The sequence below is a fragment of the Colossoma macropomum genome, unplaced genomic scaffold, assembly GCF_904425465.1.
Source record: "Colossoma macropomum unplaced genomic scaffold, Colossoma_macropomum, whole genome shotgun sequence".
NCBI lineage: Eukaryota > Metazoa > Chordata > Actinopteri > Characiformes > Serrasalmidae > Colossoma > Colossoma macropomum.
Window position 1 is genome coordinate 811,950 of NW_023495761.1, and position 25,099 is coordinate 837,048.

General features: G+C 38.4%; 1 protein-coding gene across 4 annotated transcripts; it reads right to left on the bottom strand.

Moving 5' to 3' along the window:
* Positions 1-399: 399 nt before the first annotated feature.
* arl13b (ADP-ribosylation factor-like 13b) lies at positions 400-23,276 on the bottom strand. 4 transcript variants are annotated; one of them, XM_036563434.1, is made up of 11 exons: positions 22,408-23,276; positions 17,748-17,818; positions 15,932-16,181; positions 14,455-14,560; positions 14,019-14,221; positions 9,240-9,351; positions 8,911-9,079; positions 7,058-7,174; positions 3,730-3,798; positions 1,991-2,057; positions 400-1,416 (listed from the first exon to the last, which is right to left on the bottom strand). In XM_036563434.1, the coding sequence occupies exons 1-10, from the start codon at positions 22,464-22,466 to the stop codon at positions 2,008-2,010; spliced, it is 1,206 nt and encodes a 401-aa protein (XP_036419327.1). In that variant the 5' UTR covers positions 22,467-23,276; the 3' UTR covers positions 400-1,416; positions 1,991-2,007. The 4 variants fall into 4 exon arrangements, with proteins under 4 accessions (XP_036419327.1, XP_036419328.1, XP_036419326.1 ...); XM_036563435.1 differs by lacking the exon at positions 1,991-2,057 and having other exon boundaries at positions 400-1,255; XM_036563433.1 differs by lacking the exon at positions 1,991-2,057.
* Positions 23,277-25,099: the final 1,823 nt, after the last annotated feature.

Here is a 25,099-nt window from a genome sequence, read left to right on the forward strand (position 1 = left end):
AATAAATAAAAAAAGAGTTTCCAAAACTGGAGCTCAAAAAATGATCAAAAGGTAGAGAGAAATTTGACTCCTAATAACCATGCAAGACCTGGTAGACCATCAAAACTCTCCAAATCAGTTAAACAGTACTTAAAGCTTTCATCTTTGAGAGAGAGGAGAAAATCAAGCTCCACTCTTACTTCAGATTTGAAAACATCCACAGGTGTTTCTGCCCATCCTTCCACTGTGAGAAGACAACTCAACACTGAGTCTGAAAGGATGTGTAGCTGACAACAAGCTTTTACTGAGAAAACAGAACAGACAAAAAAATAGGCACATTCGCATATCAAACAAAGAAACTTCTGGTGTTCTCAGAACAATGGACTGACCCCCTTACAGCCCAAACATCATTACTGAATGTGTTTGGGATTACTTGGATCATATGAAGCAGAAAATGCTTCTAAGACTGAACTTTGTAGAAAACTATCGCTGCAGATTTCTTTGAGAAACTGAAAGCAGGTTGTAAGTTATATAGGCAAGTAATAAAAGCTATAATAAAGGTAAAGTGTGGGCACACTAAATGCTGGAAAAATGATTAATTATTGAGGCTTCTGCGTAATTTTCTGTTAGACATGTTTTTGTTCCTCTCATGCTGAAAAATGAATAAATTAATACTTAACGGTCATTCTAGCTGGAAATTAAATAAATGAAAGGTGGTCTCAGACTTTTACATAGCACAGTACACAAGATATTTCTGTAGAAAAAAAAGATAAACAGAATGAAAATGTATAAAAAGCAGTGCATTTATCACATGCTATTTATGTCATTCCACTTTTGTACCTTTTAACCACACCAGCCTATTTTTGTACCATTTCAACTATAGTGTCTTCCTGTACAGTCTCATTTCAAAAAGGTCACGAGTTTCACAGTTGCAAATATGCGCGATGCTTGTTCTGATTTTAAAAAAATGTCTATATACATAGATCATTAGGGGGAAAAGTAAAAATTTTATAAAGTATAATGCTTCTTCCTCTTGTGTAAAGATAAAATGTATACATTCTGTACAGTGCAGGTCCATTTCCCATGAATTCATTTACTGCTGGAAGCATTGGATGACGTTTTTTTCCCCCCTTCCATGATCACTGGCCAGAGAAAACTGTCCCTGTAGTCCATTCCTCATTGGCTGGTCATTAGGCATGTGATCCATCCATCTCATTCGACTGGGTGCCATTCCTTCCATTATAGATGCTGCCCTTTGCTCTTTATACAGCTCGGGCTTGAAGATAAGAAAATGAAAACAAAAGACTGTGATTGGTGTGGATGACAAATCGCAAACCAATGGGGGGGAGAAGAGGTGGGGTTAGGAAATGACATCATGGGTTTCGCCATTTGGCCTCTGTCTAATTGCTACGGGAGGGAGGGGCTTGCCATAGAAATCTGCCAATGGAAAAGAAATGATGGAAAAAGAAACAGGTTAGAAAGATTAACCCTAATAACCCTGTTAAGGCAATAGTTTGGCCAAAAATCTAATCTACACAGCTTCCCCTTTGCCCCAAATGTAGTCTGTCATGTTTGGTGTCTGAAGTTTAGTTTTGCACTGGAGCTACAAGGATAATGTAGCTAAAATGTAATGGAAGCTTTATCTTACCTCTTCACTTAAAATGCTAAGTTCAGACATTGAGCATTCGACTACATTTAGCGTAAGGGGGGGAAAACAGTGTATATATGATTTTTTTGCCGATCTATTCCTTAAAAGCTGTAACAAAAATAAATAAATAAATTCTGCCTTTTTAAAACATCTAAACTATGCAAGACAAAATGTCTTTTAAACCAGGTTTCTCAGCAGCATAAGGGAGGGCAACATGTTATCATTACCCAGATAAACTGTCACAATACACTTTCTGAGTGATCAGTAGATCTAAAACACCGTACAACTACACGTATCATAAAATTATAGTGTCTGTAAATAACCACCACCAGTGAATAGTTACTGCATTAGTTGCATACTAACAAGAAGCTGATAGGATGTCAACCCATTATGGCTGGTGGACTGTGTCTGTTCCAACTTTCTTGCAAACCTGAGAAAAATGAAATATCATGACACATATTGTGTATTATGGAAATGCCTTCAAATACTGTGATGTTATATTTTTTACCATAACGCTTACCCTTACTGCAGCAATATCAATATTCTCTAGCCATGTGTGTCTATAACACTGTATGGTTTAGCATTCCCTGATCAACAGCTAGATAACTAACTGTGCTCAAAGTGTATCAGAAGCATAATGGAAAGCACTCAGTTGATACACAGATGTAGTTTAGCCTGCTGCAAGATTACTTTAAGGCAGCAAAGGCAGAGTCACTTTGAAAACCTTCTCTACCCATATTAACAGAATGATGTTCTATAGGGGACACAAAAAAATTTAGTACCAGTCAGACGTTTGGACACAGCTACTTGCAGGTAGGCTGTCTTTACTTTGACCTCCTACCACCTTTTAGATGCAAGGCCTGGACCTGGCTTGTGAGCAAGTGAGTCACTCATGATTCATCATACTATACCATTTAAAAGATAATTAGAGAGATAACTGCTTAGAGGTAACTCACTCAGGTTTTGCTGGCTGAAAATACTCCACAAGAGGGTGCCAAAACCACTTATATAGCTTTTGACACTTCATAAGAGCAGTGAAGACACCAAAACTTTGAAATAACAAATATGAAACCCTGCAGTAACAAAAGTACTAATTAAAAAATTAAAGCTTTTTTCTATTGTAGATTCCTTAAAAAAAGCAGATTTAAATCAGAAAAATCAGAAGACATGTAAAAGTCACTACACTTTAAAGCTTGTGGGAAAACTTTGTGTTTTAAATGGTAAGGTATGATGAATCATGTTTAATGTGACTGGGGCAGGAAATAAAGTATAAAATGTTAATTTTGAATTCACACTTAGTTTTTAAAAAACTTCTGTAAATAAAAATATTAACAGACTGTGAAGAAGTAACAGTTTTGACGTTATGTATCGTGTTGCATGAGATGCATACCTTAAGGTAGCATGTTAACCAGCTAGCCCCAGCCCATCCTGTCTCATAATACCACTTTGAGTCAGCCATCAGTTTAACACAAGAGGCAGCATCACCCCGAGGGCGTATTTTAATCTCTTGTCAATCATAGGAACTTGTTACTATGTCAAAGTCGCCTTTGTATCGTGTTGCAGAGATAAGTACCTTAAGTCACCATATTAAGCAGCTAACCCCTGACAACAAGTTAGAGGAGGGATAGGGGTGGACACCACAACCTTAGGGTGATTTTTTTACATAATGCTCCTTTAAGCATAACCCTTTCAAACAAAATTTCTAAGATTATGAAAAGCACACACTCAAACTTCTGACTGGTACAACACACAGCAACTAAAACATGAAAATAATTAGTACCAGGAATGCAAAAAAGATAAGAGTTAAGGTAGTTTCATTAGTATGTGTGCTGGGAACAGACAGAGAAAACATAGTGGACATCTTTCAGAATTAAAACACACATGTTCAGTGCATGTTGAGGTAGACATAATGAGGCTGCAGATAATGAAGCATGCTCTGTAAATGAAGAGATAACAGAAAAGTGTGAGACAGTGAGATGATTGTGAGTGAAGGAAACAAGGACAAGGAGACCTGGTTAGAACATGGTTTTAAAAAAAGGCTGTTAGTAGTTAATGTGACAACAAGCATGCTGTAAAACACGGAAAATAAAACCAGGAGTTACCAGAACGTCTTGTATCCCCAAGAGGTTCAAGCTTAGGGAGTCTAGAAACTTTGGGAGTAGCCCATCCAACTAAAAACAGAAGTCAAAATAGCACATTTGTTAAATCTTTTTAATGAGGTTAGAGTAAGGATGGCTGTGAATGCAAATTGACACAGACACACAATTCTGAGTAATCCTATGTGAAGTTTCAAAATAGTTTTAACTTAGTACGTTACACATCTGGGGTGGAACAAAAAAATAAAAACAGTCAAAATAGAATCAAATTTGTGAATTTCAAATCCTAAGATTTTTTCAAATTTCTCACCTACCTTAAAGCAACTGTTCAGTAAAAATTCTATTATATATATATATATATACTATATATATATATATATATATATATATATATATATATATATATATATATATATATATATATAAGGTGCAGTCCATTCAGGAGGCAGCTATTTAAGTAGGCAGTATGTTAAGGCAGCATTTGTATGCTCCCAGGACAAAGACTGTCCCATTCGAAAGGCAGCGTAAGTCAGCTGTTTTCTAAGGCAGTATCACATGTATCCTTCTAGATGAAGACATTCCCATAATACTGTTTACCAGCTGAGAGTTCCCTCAGAGAGGATTCATGAAGCTGGGAGACATCATGTAAAAATATGGAAATGGAAACTCTGTCCATTTCACCAAAGTTCAGCAATTTTCCCCTTTTAAGTTTACAGTGAAGTTGATGCCATTTTTGTAAATGTGGGGGTTTTGTAAGTATTTTGAGGCTAGACACATTTTCTGACGAGCTGATTTTAAAGAAAACAACAGTTTTTTTTCTTCACATTCACTTAAACAGGCATGCACCATCTTGGCTTACCTTTATATATAATCTTTGGTTCCATCATTTTAGTTTGATAAACATGGCAGACTGAGCAGTTGTTTCTGCTCTTCAAGTTATTTCTTGTCTTCTGTCTTTACTGTTTTGAAGGACTGCTATTTTAACATATTTAACGTACACCAATCAGGCATAACATTATGGCCACCTCCTTGTTTCTACGATCACTTATTATATAGATGCACTTTGTAGGTCTGTTTCTCTCCATACTTTGTTAGCCCTAACACTGATGTGGTGGTGGTGTGTAAGTGTGTGTTGTGCTGGTCTGAGTGGATCAAAAACAACAGTGTTGCTGGAGTTTTTAAACACCTCAGTGTCACTGCTGGACTGAGAATAGTCCACCAATCAAAAATATCCAGTCAACAGCGTCCTGTGGGCAGCGTCCTGTGACCACTGATGAAGGACTAGAGGATGATTAGCTCATACTGTACAGCAAGAGATGAGCTATCGTCTCTGGCTTTACATCTTCAGGGTGGACCAACAACGCAGGTGCGTCTAATAGAGTGGACAGTGAGTGGACACAGTGTTTAAAAACTCCAGCAGCACTGCTTTGTCTGATCCACTCGTACCAGCACAACACACACTAACACACCACCACCATGTCAGTGTTACTGCAGTGCTGAGAATGATCCACCACTCAAATAGTACCTGCTCTGTGAGGGTCCATGGGGGTCCTGACCACTGAAGAACAGGGTAAAAGGGGGCTAACAAAGTATGCAGAGAAACAGATGGACTACAGTCTGTAATTGTAGAACTACAAAATGCACCTATATAGTAAGTGGAGCTGATAAAATGGACAGTGAGTGTAGAAACAAGGACCTAACTGTCTGTGTTTGTAATGTTGGTTAGCTTAGCTAGCAGGCTAGCTGTGTAAATATGTGGGCTCTTCAGTACAAGAGAACCCAGTTTAAAATGCTGGCTATTCACTGTTCAGTGTTTAGTAGCGCTTTTGTCTATAAACAGTTTATCGATTTGGCATTAGCCAGTTTAGACGATTGTGTTTTTACCTGGGTGAATTTTGTACATAATTATAAGCAGTTTTATCCTTTTTGTGTTAGAAACAAAGCAGATTCCTTAACGTGGATGAAGACAAAGCTAAACTAGTAGTAACAATTATCTGTAATATTGGGGCACCAATCACACATATAATGGCAGATATCACTCCTTAAAGCAACCTGTTCTTCAAACACAATAAATTCCCACATCACTGTCAATAGAAAACAGCTGCTGCAGATGGGGATCCATCCTTATATATTTAGGTAATCCATTTTTATATCCAGAGGTTAGTGTAAGGTAACGAGCGACGGCAAGTAAGTAGAGATCATGAGTACAACGCAGTGAAAGTTATGACATATGACGGTTCTGAAGAGTGTCCCGAATGCGTGGCCTACTAAAGGTTTCTTTTCAGTTAAAATGCTGTCCAACAAGACAGGTACCTTTGAAGGTGACTAGTTATGCAGCTGCCTCCAGAATGGAACCCACTAATAGTCGATTGTAGGCCTGGGCAATATGACAATACATATCATTATCATGATAAAATATGTCACAATACAATACGGTGTGCTTTTCTAAACATATCGTGTACATTAGTACTTGTAGAACACTGACCAACAGCATGTTTCATTAGAAAGACAGCAAAATTAGTCCAGTTTAACTGGATTTAGTGCAACACAGTATACTAAATATTGAATAAAAAAATCACTGTGTTCACAGATTTTGATAGTATTTTTTAAAATGTAGCACTTCTAGTTATTTTTCTCAGTTCCAACTGATCAGATGATCAGAAAATAAATATTGTGCGATATCGTTCATCATGAAAATTTCTTGAAGTATCGCAATATTATAATTTTGCCATATTGCCCACCTCCAGTCGATCAGCTAAGACATGTTTTAAGTCCAATTTTTCTTAGAGAACTGGAGCCTAATGTTGCTAACAAAACATGCAACTCAACAGTCACCCAAATAGCCCAAGTTGTTTCCATAAAAATATATCGCCAAACATCTCTCGGCTAGCTCTGACTGCATTCAGATTTTAAGATTACAAAAACTCAGAGCTGTTTAAGACACAGTATGACTTGTACTGCGTAGGACTGTGAACTAAAAAAATGAAACCTTGCAGGATAGTTAAACACTTTTTTTTCAAATACATTTGCTACAAAACATGACAATGTTATCCCTAAAAATCGACAAAAATTACACAACATGGAATTTGTCAACAGTTTTGTGCATTTTCAACACAGCTTGAGGCATGTGCTGATTTAGGCAAGCAGGCTGGAAGCACAAGCTTCCATTACATGTTAGCTACATTAGCCCCATAGATCCAGTGTAAAATTAAAGGAGGAAACTTCAGATAACAAATATGTCTTGGCTGAACAACTACATCATCAAGAGCAAAATTGTGTAAATCAGATTTTTTTTTACCAAACTATTCCTTTAAGTAGTATGGATCTTGGTTACCTGGTGGAGGAGGTGGGGTGGGGCTCTTGGCTGGGTCCTCTGCCCTGAGTGGATCGATTCTATTTTTCCGCTTCAGCCGAAGTTTCTTTGTCTTCTTTTTGGCCTGGTCAGCTGGACCTGAGAATGAGCGAATGCCTTTTAGCACCCTACACCGGATATTGACCAAACTCTGACATCATTGAAAATCTATTCAAATAAGAAAGTCTATTTAGTTCCCCAGAACACTACGTGCTCTACTGTGATTAAACACAATATCTGATTTTAGTAGATATATTACTAAATTTAGTTATTTCAAGTTAATTATCTAGAGCAGTGCTCTCTTAAAGCAATAGGTTTTACAAACGTGCAGACTTCTTTGTATGGATAGTACTTTTCTTTATCTGGCAGTAAAACAAGGAACTGTTCAATTAGTACATCTACATGAATTATGAATTATACATTACACAGTTAGTATCCGTAATTCTCAACCTGGAGGAACACTAAACTAAACATAAGACAAGAACATGATAACTCACTAAGTTGTAAAGCTCTAAAAGTGTTGTAAGATTCTGATGCATTTTCAGCTAGACTGCTATGACTAAGAGTCACAGGAGGAAGGCGATAAATCATAATCTGGACAGAAATATTAGTCATGTTACAACTACAGCCAATTATACATCACTTTTAAAGTGTATAAAGACAAAAGTTTTCATAGAAAAAATTAGGGCTGTCTTCAAATAAGAAATCTCTTAATCTACCAAAATGCTAGATTTTTGACTAATCAGTTGATGCATATGAATAATGGGCATCATTCACTAACCGTTCTTAAGAAGAAATTTCTTCTTAAAATGCACTTACACTGTTTCCATAAACATTCTAACATTTACCAGTGTTTTCTTTTTTGGGATTTGTTTTTAGGTAAGAACAGAATCTACACAAACTCAAGAGCACAAAGGTGTGAACAATTCTGTGGTTTAGGAACACGCCATGAATCTGATGTACACTTTTTCTTAGGACCTCTCTCAAGAACAAATTTAAGAAAAAGCTTAGAAAGATATTGGTGAATGAGGCCCATTGTCTGAAAAATGGATCTCATTAGCTAAACAGTCCAAAATTTTGTTGACAGAAATATCCACATATAACTATAATTCATGTGTCAAAATAAACAAATAAGTAAACACCTACACTGATTGGGCACTTCATTACGTACACCTCCTTATATCTACTGTCTTGTTACTTTTAATTAGCTCCACTTACCATGTAAGTGCACTTTGTATTTAAACGACTAGGTTTTTAGGCTACAATTCAGACTGCAGGCAGATCTGATTAGCTTTTCAAACTAGATATTTTGAGACAACTGTCCACACTATTTACAAGTGTTCAGATCAGATTTGTGTGTCCAGACATACCCAACCTATCTGCATGGGTTGCTGTGGTAACAACACTGGAGTCAGTAAGTACGTAGCTATGCTGCTGAAGTGGAGGTCTCATACCAGCACAACACCCACCACTACATCAGCATCACTGCAGTGGTAAGAATGATCCACCATCCAAATAGTACCTGCTCTGTGGTGGTTCTGACCATTGAAGAACAGAGTAAAAGGGGGCTAAAAAAGTATGCAGAAAAACAGATGAACTACAGTCTGTAAGTGTACAACTACACCTAAGTGCACATATATGGTAAGTGAGCCTGACAAAATGGACAAAGACTGTAGATAAAAGGAGGAGTACTTAATGAAGTGGCCAATCAGTGTAAACAGACAGACTGATAAGATCTTAGCTGTCTAAGGATGCTACAACAAAGAGGTGCTCTTAGAGGGTCAGTTCTAGAAACAAACCTGCAATGAGTAATGAACATGAAAGGAGGGACTGACCTGATTCTATGCTTTCTGGTGTCTGTCTTTCACTCTCTTCGTCTTCCTCCTCTTCTTCCTCCTCCTCCTCCTCATCCTCTTGTTTGCTCTTCTGTTCCAAAGTGCCACTCTCCTGGCACTCCTCGCTCTGCTTTTTCCTCTCCATTTCCTTTTTCAGTTTATCCTCATTCTGAATTAAACACAGACAAAATTAGTTTTAGCACAAACCTAATTAATAGGAAACTAAGGTACACAGATGCAAAGTAAATTGATAACTACCACAGACTGTCAAAACTACATTTAAGGACGTCAAATCAGAATACATTTTATTGGCTGAGAGGATTACTCACCTCAGTAACAACACTGTTTATTGGCTGGAATGGGCTGGGCATGTTAGCATCCTCTAACTCCTCGTTTATTTGTTTCCCTCCTCGCTCCGCCTCCTCGCGTTCTTGCTTATCCCTGTGGGAAGAACAATGGCCTTTGGTAAACATTTAAAAGAGAGTCCAAAAAATCCAGTTTACACAATTTTTCTTTTTCACCAAATGTAGTAAATCAGCACGGACAGGTTTTGTCTTTTGTCTAAGTTTCCTTATTTTGTTTTGTACTGGACAACATCCTGTTCTCTCTCTAAAAAAAAATAAATAAATAAAATAAAAAACTGACAGGCTACCAGATGGCTGCCACTGCTTTTAGCTATGTGATACAATTTTGTCCATTTTTCCAGATAACCATATGCTAATACAGTGTTGTAAACCACCTAAGCATATTTGTTTTTGCTTAGTAACTTGACACAGCTTGAGGTGAACGTGTGATGAATTAGGCATGCAGTCTGCGTGTTTCTAACAGCTGTCATATGTTTTAAAGCTTCCATTACTTGCTAGTTTGTTAGCCTCTTAGGGCTGAACGGTTCTGAGCAGGGAGAGTAACCGTTCTAGTGGCATTTGCACAAGGACACAGTTCAACAAAGAACACTTACAAACTGTGCACAGCACAGTTTTCTTGCCATGATTACTAACCTTTCTCAGGGCCAAAGAGCATTCGATGGCATGATGTAATGATGTAACTATTCACTCACTGATTCTACGTTTACATCAGTTGAACAGTTGGTGTTGGAAGAACAGAAAGTTAAAATGAAACCTGTTACGTGGTCTTTGGGTCTGTAGCCTGTAGAGATGAAACTATATTAAAATTTCATATCACATTTATCATGACCAAAATTATCACGATTATCGATATTATCGCGATATTGTTCAAAAGTGTTGAAAAGTAAAATAAATAAATAAACAAATAAATAAATACTGATACATAAACTGAAATTCGTTTCACCAACTTTTATATTAACACAAATAGAATTGGCAGCAATATGCACTTTTTGTTTGCATAAACATTAAAAAAAATATATAGTCAATATATTTGTAGTATTACTTTTGTATTATTTACAATACTCTGTAAACAAAAGAATAGCAAATGTATTATTATTACTGTTAATACTATTATTATTATTATCACTGTTGTAAATTATTATTATTATTATTATTATTATTATTATTACTGTTGTAAATTATTATTATTATTATTATTATTAATTAATTACAATAATTAGGGATTTCCCTGCATAGAGAATTAAATCTCGACCAACTCTGAGGTGGGTCTTAATGGAAAATTACTACTTCTAAGAAGTGTTGCACTCGGGGGATTTCTGTCCGAACTGCAACTGCAGCATTATTGTGCTGTTGTGGCGCTGAACCCCTAATCAACACAGTGCACCAGGAAAAACCGCCAAAATCACAGAGGAATTGCGTGACCGTGCTGTGAGCTGCAGACAGTGTAGAACTTACGCAGTGTGTCTTCACCTGTGGAGCTGCATTTTAAAACTAAAACATAACTTAAAATTAACGCGCATCTGAGCTGCGGCAGAAACACTCCTAAAGTTTAATCTCTGAAACTCTGCTTTTCCTAAAAGCAGCACACAGCGTTTACTCGTGCAAGGTCCCGTCTCAAAGCACACTATCTTCCCTATGTAGGGCACTTTGTGGATCATGAAATAGCAAATCCTTCACCCAAAGAGTGCATGGAAATGTTCGACTAAGTCATCTATAATCAACATTAACAATAGGTTACAAATTCCCTATTTAAAACTCAACTGCTTGTTAATGATGATCGTGTTTGTTTGAACAGTAGCGCACTATGTAGGGGACATTGAGTGATGAGACAGTTATTCTCTTCTCAGAAAGTAAACACTGCAAGCGAGAAAGGGGAGCTGTGCAGACTGAACTTTTGCAGCGTCTCGTTCCAGAGCTTGTGTGACTGTTAACTCAGAGCTCATTTTGGAGACTCTGCTCCACAGAAATGTGTTAAAAGCTTTAGTTTCGATTCACAGTTGATTCACCGATTGTTTGTTTGTTTTTTTTTGTTTTTTTGACGCTAAAAGCTTCATTTTATATTATTAATGAACCATAAGTATAAGTTAAACCACACAGACCATGACATTTCTTCTATTTCGAAGTCCCCACGGACTTCTACGTTAAAGTTAACCTTGCATTCTCTAAAAAGTAGCGGGTGGTGGTCGCGAAGATGACTTGTAAGGTTTGATGTGTTGCCCCCTTTCGCCGCTATTTTCTTTCAGCCTGTTCTGCAGACAGGGTGCTCATCTGCAGACAGGTGGTCATCTTCAATTAATTTTCCTTCTGCATCCTTATAAAACCCAAAATATGACCAAACGTCAGACTTGGTCTTCTTAGAAGGCTGAAATATCTCTGAATCTCTGTCACTACATTCCTCCATGTTCTCCCTTCTCTCTCTCTCCCTCCCCCTTCCCCTCTACACACACAGAGCTGCATCTGAGAGAATGATTGTGCCTTTGTTTGACTCTGTACAGCGAGTTTTTCACACCGCGGTAATCGACCGCGGTTTTAACGATACTTTAAAGTTCAAACGGTACTACTAACCGTCATTAATTTTACCGCGGTTTACCGTGAAACCGGTAATCGTTTCATCTCTAGTAGCCTCCTACTTAGGCTAACGCTAACCAGCTCCTCTAGCCTAGATAGCTTATCTAGTGCAGGTCCGATTTCATCTGACCTGCTGTTACAAGTAGGGGTACAACGATTATTCGACTTGGTCAACTAAAATCGACGACCAAATTAGTTGACATCTAATTTAGTAGTCGATTAGTTGGTGACTAAATAGTGTGTAAAAATAGCACATATACCATTAGAGGTGCACTCGTTAGTGTCGTATATGAAGTACAGAAGTGTGTGGTTTGGGACGCGGTGATAGTTGTGGTAGCGAGCTAGTTAGCTAATGTTAATGTTAAATTCCGTCCAACTTCATGTTCTGAGCTGAGCTGTAACATTTTTTGTTTCGAACTGCTGCTCTCTGGAATCGTTAATGGAGTTTGAACAGATAAGTAAGTAACTATTATTATTATTATTCACAGCGACTCTGTTCACTTTTCCGATAACGTTCACACTTTTAAACACTACATCTTCGTCTTAACGCCGAGGCCACCGGTGCGCTCAGATTCGGCAAACATAGGAGAGCGTTTACAGTTTTCTGTTTTCCACGAATGCTGGCCACCACTCGCTGACAGTTTAGGTAGCTGGACGAAGGGTTACCGTTGAAATGAAATGTTCAAAAAAAAAATCGTTAATTTAACTGTTCATAGAGAAGTTCGCCACAAACATTCACCACTTTCCCATCCGCTCCATCAGAGCGCGTCTCCTCTACAGCGGGGAGTATCTGCTCTCAGAAGAGTGCGAGACTCTCAGAGGAGCACAGAGAGATGCTGACTTGCCTCCGTTTCAGTAAAGACCTGTGACTGCAGAATTTAGTTGCAGCAAAGTGCAGACAGACAGCAGAATGAACATAGCACAGACTGCACTGTTTAAATTTAACATTTAAATTTAGAATGATTTTATCTGATTTTGATTTTTTTTTATAATAGTTTTGTTGTATTTTATTGCTGCTACTTTGCACATCCTTGGTTATACATTTTGACAGGAAAAATACATTGGAGTTTTATTTTTTATCTTTTGTATTAGCAAAAAAGGTCATTAAAACAGTGATTTCTTAAATGTTATTCATCTATACTGTCTTCATTGTTAGTTAGTAAATGCATAAAACAACCTCAAGCTAAATTTAAAACCTAATAGCTACAGAGAAGGTATTTGGTAATGTAGCGATTCATAATCCGATTAATCGATTATTCGTTTCAGTAATGGATAGATTATTCTACCATCAAATTAGTCGTTTGTTGCACCCCAAGTTACAAGCGATAAAAACTCATCTTCACATCTTAGACAGCGAAGTCGAATGCCTAGTGCTGGAGTGACAGAAATCTGAACTCTGTTCTGTAGTGTTTTGAGATGTGGCCTGCTAAGTTGGGCTACAGTAAAGACTCAGTTCCAGCTAACTGACACTCAAATAACAGCCGTTTAGAGCATATCGCTGTTGTCGGAAGAAAACTTTTACAGGAGAAGGAAAAAACCTACTTTACTTTTAGTGTCAGTCAATAGAACTACACCCCAAGTCATTTTGGTCCATTATACATGAAATTTACACACAGTGTAAAGGGCAACAAACATTTTCAAATTATGCTATAAACTGAAAAACAACAAAAACTGGGATACAAGGTTTGCTTCCAACAACAGCAATAAAAACTCTAAGAGCACAAAATCGAATGACACCATGGAGTGACAGCTGGAATCAAAGGTGTTCTGTAGCATTTAGCCTGTCAGCCATTGCTGAGCAACTTGTGTGTAGTTTCCTTCAGTATTTCCTGGTTCTGATTTAGCAGCACAGCAGGAAACAGAAACAGTAAATAAGGCCACTGTTACCATCGTAGCTCCAGGACAAAACTAAAGAAGCACAGAACACAACTTGGTTCACTGACTACATTTGGAATTAAGTAAATAATAATAAAAATAATAATTAAAAGGCAAATTCTACTGATTTTAAATTGTGTCCTTAAGATGAAAACACAGTCATTCAGAGTGTTTTGATAAAACAATTCATTGTAGAGAAGCTTACAAACAATGATTTCTTCACAATGGTTTCAAATCAATATTTACATTTCAAATCAAACCTTTCTGCATGACTCAAACAGTATTCAACCACTTACTGACCTCTCCTCTCGGATTCTCCTCACTCGCTCTGCTCTCTCCTTCTTGTCCTGCTCCTCTTGTGCCCGCTGCTCCGCTGTGTCCCTCTGTACACGCTCTGTGATCGCCTCGTAGTCCTTGGCAATGTTGTTCAGCAGCCAATTCAGGCCATTTTTGATAGACTTGTCAACTTTCTTACCGTAGCCCAGAACTGCTGAACACGGCTCCTGTCGAAAGTAGATTTGTATAGTTTAATTCTTTTTTACTATAAAGTCAATTTAACTTGGATTATGCTTCTTTTCACCATTTCACTTCTTTCCAAGTGATTACAAATAAAACAGGGCATTCACAAATCCCTTAATTCAAAAAGTCAGCATTTTTCTTCTGAAAATGTGTGGTCTGTTAACCCAGCTGACAACAGTTTGTGGTCAATGAAGATATACGCTAAATAAAGACTCACAATCTGACAGAGACATTTGTTCTCGTTGACAAGCTTCTCCAGCGAAAGGCTCTCGATGATGTCTGCTTCAGCTAATGCCCCGTCCTGGTCCTGCTTATTGGCCAGTCTGAGAGCCAATTGAAAAAAGAAAGAGAGCGAGCTGTAAGTGACAGAGCCAGGTGTGCAATGTCTCAAACGTATGGTTTGAGAATAAGAATTGTGTCAATGTGCCATTGTCAATGAGAGGAGGAGCATTCTAGCGGAGAAGAGTGAGAAGGAGGAGAACATTCTATAATGCTCTGGCCTTAAGGACTAAGTTGAATCAAGTTGTGATAAAGCATATAAACTAAACACTAAACTGCTAATTCAGTTAACAGGTGGAGAGATTTCATAATGCAGTGAGACATCATAATGTGTCATAACGCCAAATGTTATTGATAGTATTCTTATTTTTGTTTTTCTCCTATGTTCTTTGAGAGAAAACTGATTAACTGGTTTAATAACAATACTGATGTGCTGTCAGTCAGGGTAGGGAGCGTTACTTTAAAATGTATTCTCTAATGGATTATTGAATATTTATTGAAAAAAAGTCATCTAAATGATTACTACATTAAAGTAACATAATCTGATTAATTTCCAGTACTTTTGAATTACTTGTCTTTTTCAAGTCATGTTATTTATGAAAAACTTTAACCCAGCCTTGACTTTGACCTTGTTAGGTTGATTCTTTAACCTAACAAGGCAAACAAAACATCTAAAACAGCAGGTGACGCATAATTGTTTGTGCTTTACGTGTGCTATGTCTATGTCCACTTCCAAATGGTATTAGATATTTTGGTAGATATTTAGTTAACCAGTTACTCAAGTAAGAAAAAAATTAAATATTAGATTTTTGTGCCCAATAAGCTTTACATTATTGGTTTGCCATCCAAGGTACTCTACTTTTTAAACTGTACTCATGGGAGTTATATGAATGTCCTAGCTAAGCTAGTTAGACCTTTCAGTACTACAGATACTGCCCGATGATAAACTATTAGGCAAGAAAATCACTGTCTTAAAAGTGGTTCTAATCACTCTAGTAATCACTCTATTTTTATAATGTACTTGTAATCTGATCACTGTCTTTTTTCCTATAACTGTCTCAGAATACAGTTCACCTTTTTTGTATCCTGATTATGTAACGCTGTTACATGTATTCTATTACTACCCAACGTTCTTGTCAATGATGGTGTTAATTTCTGAGAAATACACTGAATGTACCGAGCAGTAGAAAAGCAGCAGTCTGAAAATGAATCGTGATGAAGTTGGCAATTCAACTGCAACAGTTCTGGAATGAGATTTCATTATGCAGTGAATTGTTTACCAGAGAACGCTAATGAATTTAAATTGCTGTGAGATTAGAGCTTTACACCACTAAGTAAAAGCACTTGAAGAAAGCAATGAATCCTCTGTCCTGAGAGCTGAATATGAGCATTCAGGTAGGGTGTGTTTCGCTTACACTAGCACAGGCTTGCCGGCAATGCGAGGGTGGCGGAGGACTTCTGCCATGGTGTCTCGGGTCTCCTGGATTCTCCGGACGTCGCTAGAGTCAACCACAAACACCACACCATAGGATTCTGAGTAGTAGTTTTTCCAGATCCCTCGGATACGCTTCCCTCCACCTAGGTCGAAGATCGTGACCTCAAACTTTCCCTGCTTCAGGTCCACTTTGGAGAAGCCGACCGTGGGGGCTACATCGAGAGGGCTCTCTGTGACAGAGATGCACATAATATTACAATGTTAAAATAGTGTTCTGTATGAATTAACCTATGCCAGCCTTTACTCATATGAAACTTACAGGTGAAAGCAGTGATATCTGCAGGCTTAAAATAATATTGATATAAATGACCAGGGAAGCCCCTAAATTTTGGCCATTGAAAATGTGAAAATTTCTAAAAATGGTCAGAAGTGGCACTTTTGGTTTTCAAAACATTTTAGCTGGAAAAAGCAAAAGACAAAATAGGTCCACAAAGAAGTGTCAAAATCTAACACGACAGATGAACACAACGGTCATGATAATGAGAAATAGCGACCAAAAACACTGTTTGTGTCCTTGGTTCTACTGTGCTGGTAAACACAAACACAATCAAACAGTCTGAGCAGTAGATAAACAAGTGAAACAAATATGATCCACTACAGCTGTGTTTAGTTTACCTCTTTAGTTCACGTTTTTTTAGCATTAACTGATTTATTGAAAGTCTTTTATTGAAATTTCACAAGAGATAATGAGTGACAAATTGTTTGGAAATATATATATATATATATATATATATATATATATATCTATCTCTGGTTTTGAAAGGTTTTGCTGCAAGCACATGCTTTTGTTACATCCTGCTGAGATTTATGGCAGTTTCTTATGTAAATGAGGAATACTAAAGTGACTTGCTTACTAAAAGCTAGCACTGCTGGAGAAACTGTGAAGCGCAAGGTTCAAAGCCACAATTATGTCCTTCACATAGTAAAAAATGAAGTGGTTCCACTGTTACAGCGGAGACATTGTGCGATTCAGCAACAGAAGCCTTTGGGAAGCTAATAATTATACGTACACGTGTGTGTGTGTGTGTGTGTGTGTGTGTGTGTGTGTGTGTGTGTGTGTGTATATATATATATATATATATATATATACACACAAAAATTAAGCATAAATAATAAAAGTAATATATTAATTAATTCAAAATATATTACATATATTGAACTTTACCAAAAAGTAGGGCTGTGAAGATGTGAAGTTGGCAAAGTCGATTGTTTTTGGACAACACTGGTTATTGAAAAAGCCAATGCAGTGTTTATTTAAAAACAAATACACTCTATAATGCTCAGTGATGTTCATAACAATGCAGACATTCTGACAGACTGCAATACACTACAGAAAGCTTGGGGGGGGGGCACAGCTTCTACTGTTTTAATGCACCATATAAGAAAAACTAACAGAATACTGAATGATTGCAATGCTGTAACAAGGCAAATTGAAATTAAATCACAGATGATATAATAGGTCAATCAGTCGATTAATCAAATGTCTGTTGGAATAGCCAATTACAGAAGTATTCATTAGAATCTTGTTTTAAAAAGTACAATACAGTGGTAGTAGAGGAGCAAGAAGGGAATACTGTCAACAAAAACTGCTATTTAAAAAAAGTACAGGCTAACACAAATTAGGTAATGTTAACTGTTCCCCACAGTCAGCACTTTGGCACAAAGTGCTCCTTTAAGATAGTGGATTAATTGCATAATATAAACACACCTGTGAGGGATTAACAACCTGGTCTTACCTCCCTGGATGCCCCGGACTGTTGCAGTTTTCCCAGCATTGTCCAGTCCCACCATTACCAATGTCACCTTTCTGTAATCATGCAAATACAAGCACTGCATTAAATAATAAAATCATACAAAGAACAATACAAATTACTCATAATAAACATGAAGATATTTTCATCTTTGATTGTGTATAGAACTATTTGATAGGAAAGGCTGTTCATCTACACAAACTGCACTGAAGACCCACTTCAAGGTGATATTTAATTTGATGTCAGCCAAAGCTGTTAAGACATGCAGAGTCAGAAACAGGTTAATTCATCTGCTCCTGACTAGCATAAACACACAAGGAGTTGACTTGGGTGACTCAGCAATAGTCAAAACAGCAGAGGAGCTCACTCTCTCACTCTCTCTCTTTCATAGACACAAACGCTCAAATGCAAAACAAATGGTCTTTTTCTGCACTGATGACCCTGTAAAATGTCAGAATAACAATTATTTGTATCGTAGCTTAAGTATATTCAATGAAAACGTGGATCATTTGATAACATGCATTATGAACTGTATGGTCCATGTTTCTCATAAGTGTTTTTATTCTCTTGTACACAGCTGATGGGAAAACAGCATCATTTGAATACTACTTTGCAGCCTTTTAGTTATTATTTGAATTTAATTTAACAGATAAATGGAAACCTGGCTATTATCTTAACGTCTACTTGCTCTTTACTCCAAGCTCATACTTCGGACAACTTTTCAATGCAGATATTACAGACAGCAGTCTTGACATCTCATCAGATACTCTAAAATATTTCCAGTCAGCAGACACATCTGGCATGAAGGGCACATGCACTTAGCTGGGGCACAGTGTTTACAATAGGGTTACTGAACCCTGGTCTGGGAGGGCAAGCACAATTTGGTAAACACCCTACTCAAAGACACCCACTAAATCTGGATATTAACAGATGAGATAAATCAGGTAAGTCTGAGCATGCAAATCACCAAACTGTGCTGGACACCGGCCCTCCAGGATCACAGCTAAATACCCCTGATTCACACCATACCATTACAACTCAGTTCGACAAAAATAAACCTAAAACTGCTGATTCTGGAGGGAATGTTGGACGGTTCCAGTCCTAGCTGGTTCCCTACATTTTAGATAACAGCAGTGCAGGAAGATTTCAGAAGATTTCTTGGCACCTTCATCAACTCCACCACCTAAGCCGTGTCAGATTGCCTGGAGAACGCAGGACAAACATGGGCACTAAGCAACTTAAACAAACCATCCTGAGGCAGCTAACACCTCCCACTACAGAAACACACAATGGAAAACATCAAAAGGAAAAACTCTTACTACCACACACAGACATACACAGATACTTAACTACGGCACTTGCGCCGCAATGACATCAACCGAACTATCCAGGTGACCGTCCTCTGTAGCCAAGAGGCCGTCATCGATATCGTAAACAGCACAGCAAACTAGCCAGGTGTATCCTGTCTTACAACGATCCCCCAGAGACCAAACAAATGCACACACTGTCCCCCGTCTTGGCCTTGGTCAGCCCCTTTGCACCGGGATTAACCAGGGATTTGCACAGCCCCAAAGGATCAGTGTCAGGGTGCTAGAGGACAAGCGCTGCTCACACAATCACATGTAAGCAGAGACTGACACTATGTTAGTTAAGCACGTTAGCACCGAGCCTGACTGCTTACTTCACAGTAGGGGTGAACAATATAGCAAAAATATAATATTGACACTTGAAGTAGGCTTGAAACAATTTTTACATAATTGCAATAACTTGAGATGATCAATTTTTTAAACTGATCATTTTCCACATTAGACTTCATAGCAATGTTAGAAGAACATGTGAATTGGGATTGTCAGGTTGATGCAAATACATTCACTTAAAAGAAAGCAGTAAATATATTCAGAGACATCATTGGGCCTTATGAAAACAAAAAACAGTTAGAACTTCTAACATGGTGCTCTGCCAGGTTGAGAGAGCAGCGCTGAGTAATGTTTGTTTATTTCTTGGCTATGTAGCTGATTCTAATGTTTTAGCATGCGTGGTAGCAGAATGAGGATTTTTTTTTTGCTTAAACTTTCAAATACAAGCTTTGCTCAACTCTACAGATGAAACTGTGTAACTGTAGCCTGTGTGAGAGTGTGTGCGCGCACACAAATGTGTAGTGTGCCAGTTCAAGAGAGCTACCAGTGTTAACTATCGAATAAACATATCTAGAAAGCAAGACGGCCAATAATCCAAATTCCTTAATAAACCACTTTAACATTTTACAACAAATATGACATTAAGGATGGGTTTGAATTATCGGTCAAATCTACACATCTGCCTGATGCAATCATCTGCTGATGCTGATACTTTGTTTACGTCTGAATGATTGATTTATGCAGAATCTTTGAAAAAGCAGTGAAATTTAAGCAGAGACAGTTATGCTCTGTTGGACACCCTGCATCATCCATGATTTTCTGACAACAGGGCTAAACCTCTTTTTAATGAAACAAGCAATTGGTCAGTATTCTTTATGTAATTCTAATAACCAAAATACAGTGAGAAAAGCCTATCATGACATATCATTATCATGATAAATTATGATATCATTGTCAAATTTATTTCACGTTCTCAAAGCACAAATAAACTATAAAACACGCGAGCATGGAGAAACTAAAGTAATGGTCACCATTCCACCCAACACAACTGGGGAGGGTTTCCTTATTTTTTGTATTAATTAAGTTTAATGTCCCATCGTATTTCCCTCCAACTGGTCTATATTTGGGAGTTACGAAGGCGGCTTTTTTTTCATGTATAAACTTTTCCTTTATTATTGGCTCAACGTAACAGTGAGAGCAATGGACAAACCAAAATAAAGGCTAATGAAGAATTTACTGACTGCGTAGTCGGCGATGAGTCAGTGAGGAGATTTATCACTTAAAGCTGAGAGCCTCAGTGTGAGTCACTTGTTGTGATCACATACAGTGAGAGGGTTTGAGCACTGAGACGCTCAATAAGCCTAAATCTTGAGGCCAAGACAGTGCAACATGGAACCCACTTAGTGTTTGTCAAGCCTAAAAGCCATGAGTATTTTCCAACAAAGCACCTCCATTTCTCAACTGAACTAAGCACAATTTTTACTGAAGCTGACAGATGTTTCATGGTTGTTCACTTCCTCCAGGTGTCCTGAATTCACCTTAGCAATCTTCAGTTACAACTGCTTCTATGCTCCAATAGGCATATGGAAGAAGTCGAGCAACAGGGCTCAATCGCAGATCATATATAGAGAAGGACTTAAACTTGGGCTTGGAGTTAACTAGAAGCAACTTATTTATGACAGGGATTGAATGTTTTACCGTTGCAGACAGTGCTGGGCAATATACACTGACCAGCCACTTGATGGAGTATCCTGAACCCCCCCATGCGTGCGTGCATATATGAATATTATACTTAGCATATAATGCCCATTAAATAGTAGTGTCCCTGATGCCAAGGAGATCATTTTTAGTTCATTTTTTCTTGTGCTGTTTATTCATGACATCCAGGACCTGACAGTTACGTGACTGGTCATCTGACTGGATATCTTTTTGGATGGTAACACTAACAAAACTATTCATGGTTTCTTTTGCATCTTTCCACACAAAATCCACAGAAACTCCACCAATTTCTCAAAATCTCTGCTTGATTCAAAGATGTAAACAAAGTAATTCAGAGTGGTTTGATGTGAAATGGTTCACTGTAGATAGACTCATTCAGTCAGATTTCTTTACAGTGGTGGTGACATGAACCAAGGGGTCACGAAGTCTACATCGCAAAAGATGCCATGCCTTCTACCATTTATCAAAATGACCAATGAAAATACATGTGTCTTGTGTAAATCTTACATGTGTAAATCTGGAGGAAAAAAAAAAAGTTTTATTTGATAACAACCTGCATATACCTCTGTGTCACAAATGCATTTAAAAAAATAAGTTTTAGGTCAAAAACTTCTCAAAGCTATTGGGCATCAGGAGGCGTACTCATAACCATTTAATCAAATAGTTTGTTCTGTAAGGGAGCCTTTATAGGCATTAAACATGTTGGACCTTTGGTTCCTATCACCACCAGTGTAAACTTTGACTCGGTAAGTCTCTCTAGAATGTAGCACTATACATTAAACCACTCCGAAAGACTGATTACATCTTAATGACTTAATTATGAATAGAGTTTGAGGGGGGAACAAACAGTCCGATTAAAGCGAGCCGTGTCACGTTTGTAAGATAAAACATACAGGACCAGTACTCAGAAACCATGAGTTAATTAATTTATGAATGTCAGTTTCCTCCAATTATCAATTTATGAATGCCAACCTCAATTTCACACTATGGACAATCTTGTGTACTTTTTTTGCAGGGCCACTGTCATCTGCACACACGTCAGTACACGTTTACAGCACTGCGTACCTTTGATGTTACGACCACATGACTGAAGTGCAGAACAAAAATGGCAAGTTATAATGCAAGTTTAATAAGTCATATTACTTTAAATGCCCTGCAGAATGCAATTAACTGGTCAAGCAAGAGGTAAAGGGTAAGGCTGGGGCAGGATTCGGATTTCAACAATTCGTTTAAAACTTTAGACTTTCAGAAAACTAACAGTAAACTTTAAACTTGGGGTGGAGACTCACCTCGCAGGTTCACGCCACCGTTTTAGCCAGCTGCAGCAATTCGCCATCAGACTGAACATGGCAATTCAAACACATGGGACTTGGAAGCCTTTTAGCTACCTCATGCAAATTGCTTGCAAGACAACTTTGTGAAATAGCTAAATTATCTGATAAACTGCTAGTTTATTAGCTAAACGCAACATTTAGCAGCATACTGTCTCGCAGCACCTACTTTCAACTTTAGCTGCTGGATTTGGAGACCTAAATAATGTTAGCGATGCCATTCTGAGCACTGTTAGGTAACGACAGCTCTCTAGCTAGTAGTTTAAGCTAGCTAGCCTTGGGCAAGAGTTAAGGCTAACCCAGTCATAGTGACTGATTATAAACAATCATCTTCACTTACAGTGTGTGTCAAAGTAGTTCAGCTAACGTTAGTTAAACCGTTATATCAGCTAACGTTTACGGTAACCTGTCTAAATCTCAACTAACGACGACTTAAACGCCATATTCTCGGCATTAAATGCTAAAGCAAGCAGCAGTTTCGCCTCAAAATAATCAAACGATATTTTTCTAATGTTGACTAACAACAAATACTAACTCCAGACTATGAGCCAGCTAGCTTAGCTTACCTAAACTAACGTTAGCTGCTTAGCTACAGAGTAACGTACCCAGCCAGCTAGCGTCTCCTAAAACATGTTCTAATGATAAAAGTCACGGTTTATCGAGCGAAACTGTCGTCAGTAACAAAATCCGTCCTATCTTGCGCATGTGGACTGAAGTGTGGACTCCAGAGGTCCAGTTCTCCGCGGTAAAGTTCTCCGTGAGATGCTGCTCTGCTCTGCTCTACTCTGTTCTGTTCTGTTCTGCGTCCTTGTTGTTTACTTGGCCCTCCTCTCGCTGCTATGGCTGCAGCTCTGATTTGTCCCTCTACTGTCTCCCTAGCAGCCAGCCACTGTGGACTGTAGCGCCATCTGCTGGATGGAATGGGAAGAAGCCGTGTGTATATCAGATACACTGCGCGTCTCCAGAAGGCCTCCTAATGATGCGTTCACGGGTGGATTTAGTGATTTCGGGGCTCTAGCCAAAATAACCGCCCCCCCCCCGCCGCCTGTACGCACATTTTTAAAGCAGTGGGCTGTTTTATCTTGGCGTGTGAACTCATCTTAAATCTAGTTGATGTTCTCCGGGCTCCAACACACAGTCAAAGTTACAGGCCCTTCTTGAAGTCATTGTAGTGCGTTAGTGTCGGAAACACTAAGGCCCAATCCCATTTAACCCCTTGACCCTACCACTTAGCCCTTAGCCCTCTGTTTTGCACGTTCACGTCTAGGGTAAGGGTGCCCCAATTTTTGTTGAGATAGGGCGAAGTGCTAGGGCTACATGGTCCTCCAAACGGAGGTTTTTCAGAGGCACACTCCAAACGGACTGTTATGAGGGAAAAAAGAAAACCCGGCAAGATGGATGCGCGAGCGACCAAAGAAACCCACAAATGTGAGTATTTTCTCTGTTAAAAAATACGATAACCATTGTAATACTTAGTTTAATGGCGTTTCAATGTATTATGGTCTTTTTCTTCATAACAAGCATAAAAATCGCTAATAGTATGCTAATGTCTCGGTAGCTAGCTAGCTAACTTTCCCGTTCCACCTTCAATAGTCCAGCAGTATTGATGCTTGTAGCGCCAGAATGTAACTGCTGCACCATTTAAGGTGGAACGGGAAAATTCGAACAAGAAGCTGGTGAATAGCTGACTTCAGCTTCGTAGCACTCAAGAATTAGCGGTGGGCGATAATAAATAATTGTCTTAAACCCCCTCTTTGAAAGCATATGATGCCCTTAAATGTAACTAAAGCCCAGCAGTGAGGTTGCTGAACTTTTCCCTTCTCTGCTGTCACTGAAGACGGGCCGGCAGACTCTGAAGTCGCCTGCAGAGCACCGCTACTAGGCTATTAACGAAGCAATGTTTTTATTTATTTTTTATTTTATTTATTTATTTTTTTTTATTTGAGGGTTGACCCACGAAATGGAAGCTCTGTAGCCACTACCCCTTGTAACTCAGTTCCAAGGGGTTAGGGTGACACTCGAAAACAAGGGGTAGGGGTAAAAAGGAGAAATGGGATTGGGCCTAAATGTCTCAATTTAAAGAACAGGACACGTCTGTTGATTTGTAGTTTTGTGGCAGTCAGGTCCCTGAGCTGAGATTCTAATTCTCCGAGCTTGGCCTCCAGTTCTGTGATTCTCACAGCAGCAGTTTCCAATGCACCTGAAAAACATAAAAACATTAGGGAAAAACTAAACATCTTTTCTGTCGCAGCACTGCTGTGTTTGATCCACTTGTACCAGCACAGCACACACTAACACACCACCACGTCAGTGTTACTGTAGTGCTGAGAATGATCCACCACCCAAATAGTACCTGCTCTGTGAGGGTCCATGAGGGTCCTGACCACTAAAGAACAGGGTAAAAGGAGGCTAACAAAGTATGCAGAGAAACAGATGTACTACAGTCTGTAATTGTAGAACTACAAAGTGCACCTATATAGTAAGTGGAGCTGATAAAATGGACAATGAGCGTAGAAACAAGGAGGTGGTCATAATGTTATACCTGATCGGTGTACTACTCACTAGTAATGTGAGTAGCCTGTAGGAGCTAAAACAGGTCAGCTAAGTTTTCACAATCAGGAGAAACAGTGAAGCAGTCTCCTGTGCTTAC

Bases quoted from the DNA above. Each gene is read 5' to 3' on its own strand.
- arl13b (XM_036563433.1), bottom strand. From the start codon at position 22,466: ATGTTCAGTCTGATGGCGAATTGCTGCAGCTGGCTAAAACGGTGGCGT. The intron at 14,561-15,931 runs GTAAGCGAAACA...ATTGGCTCTCAG, and splicing joins GCCGGCAAGCCTGTGCTAGT to ACTGGCCAATAAGCAGGACC. The intron at 1,417-3,729 runs GTAACTCCTGGT...TTCCATTGGCAG, and splicing joins TGGGGATACAAGACGTTCTG to ATTTCTATGGCAAGCCCCTC.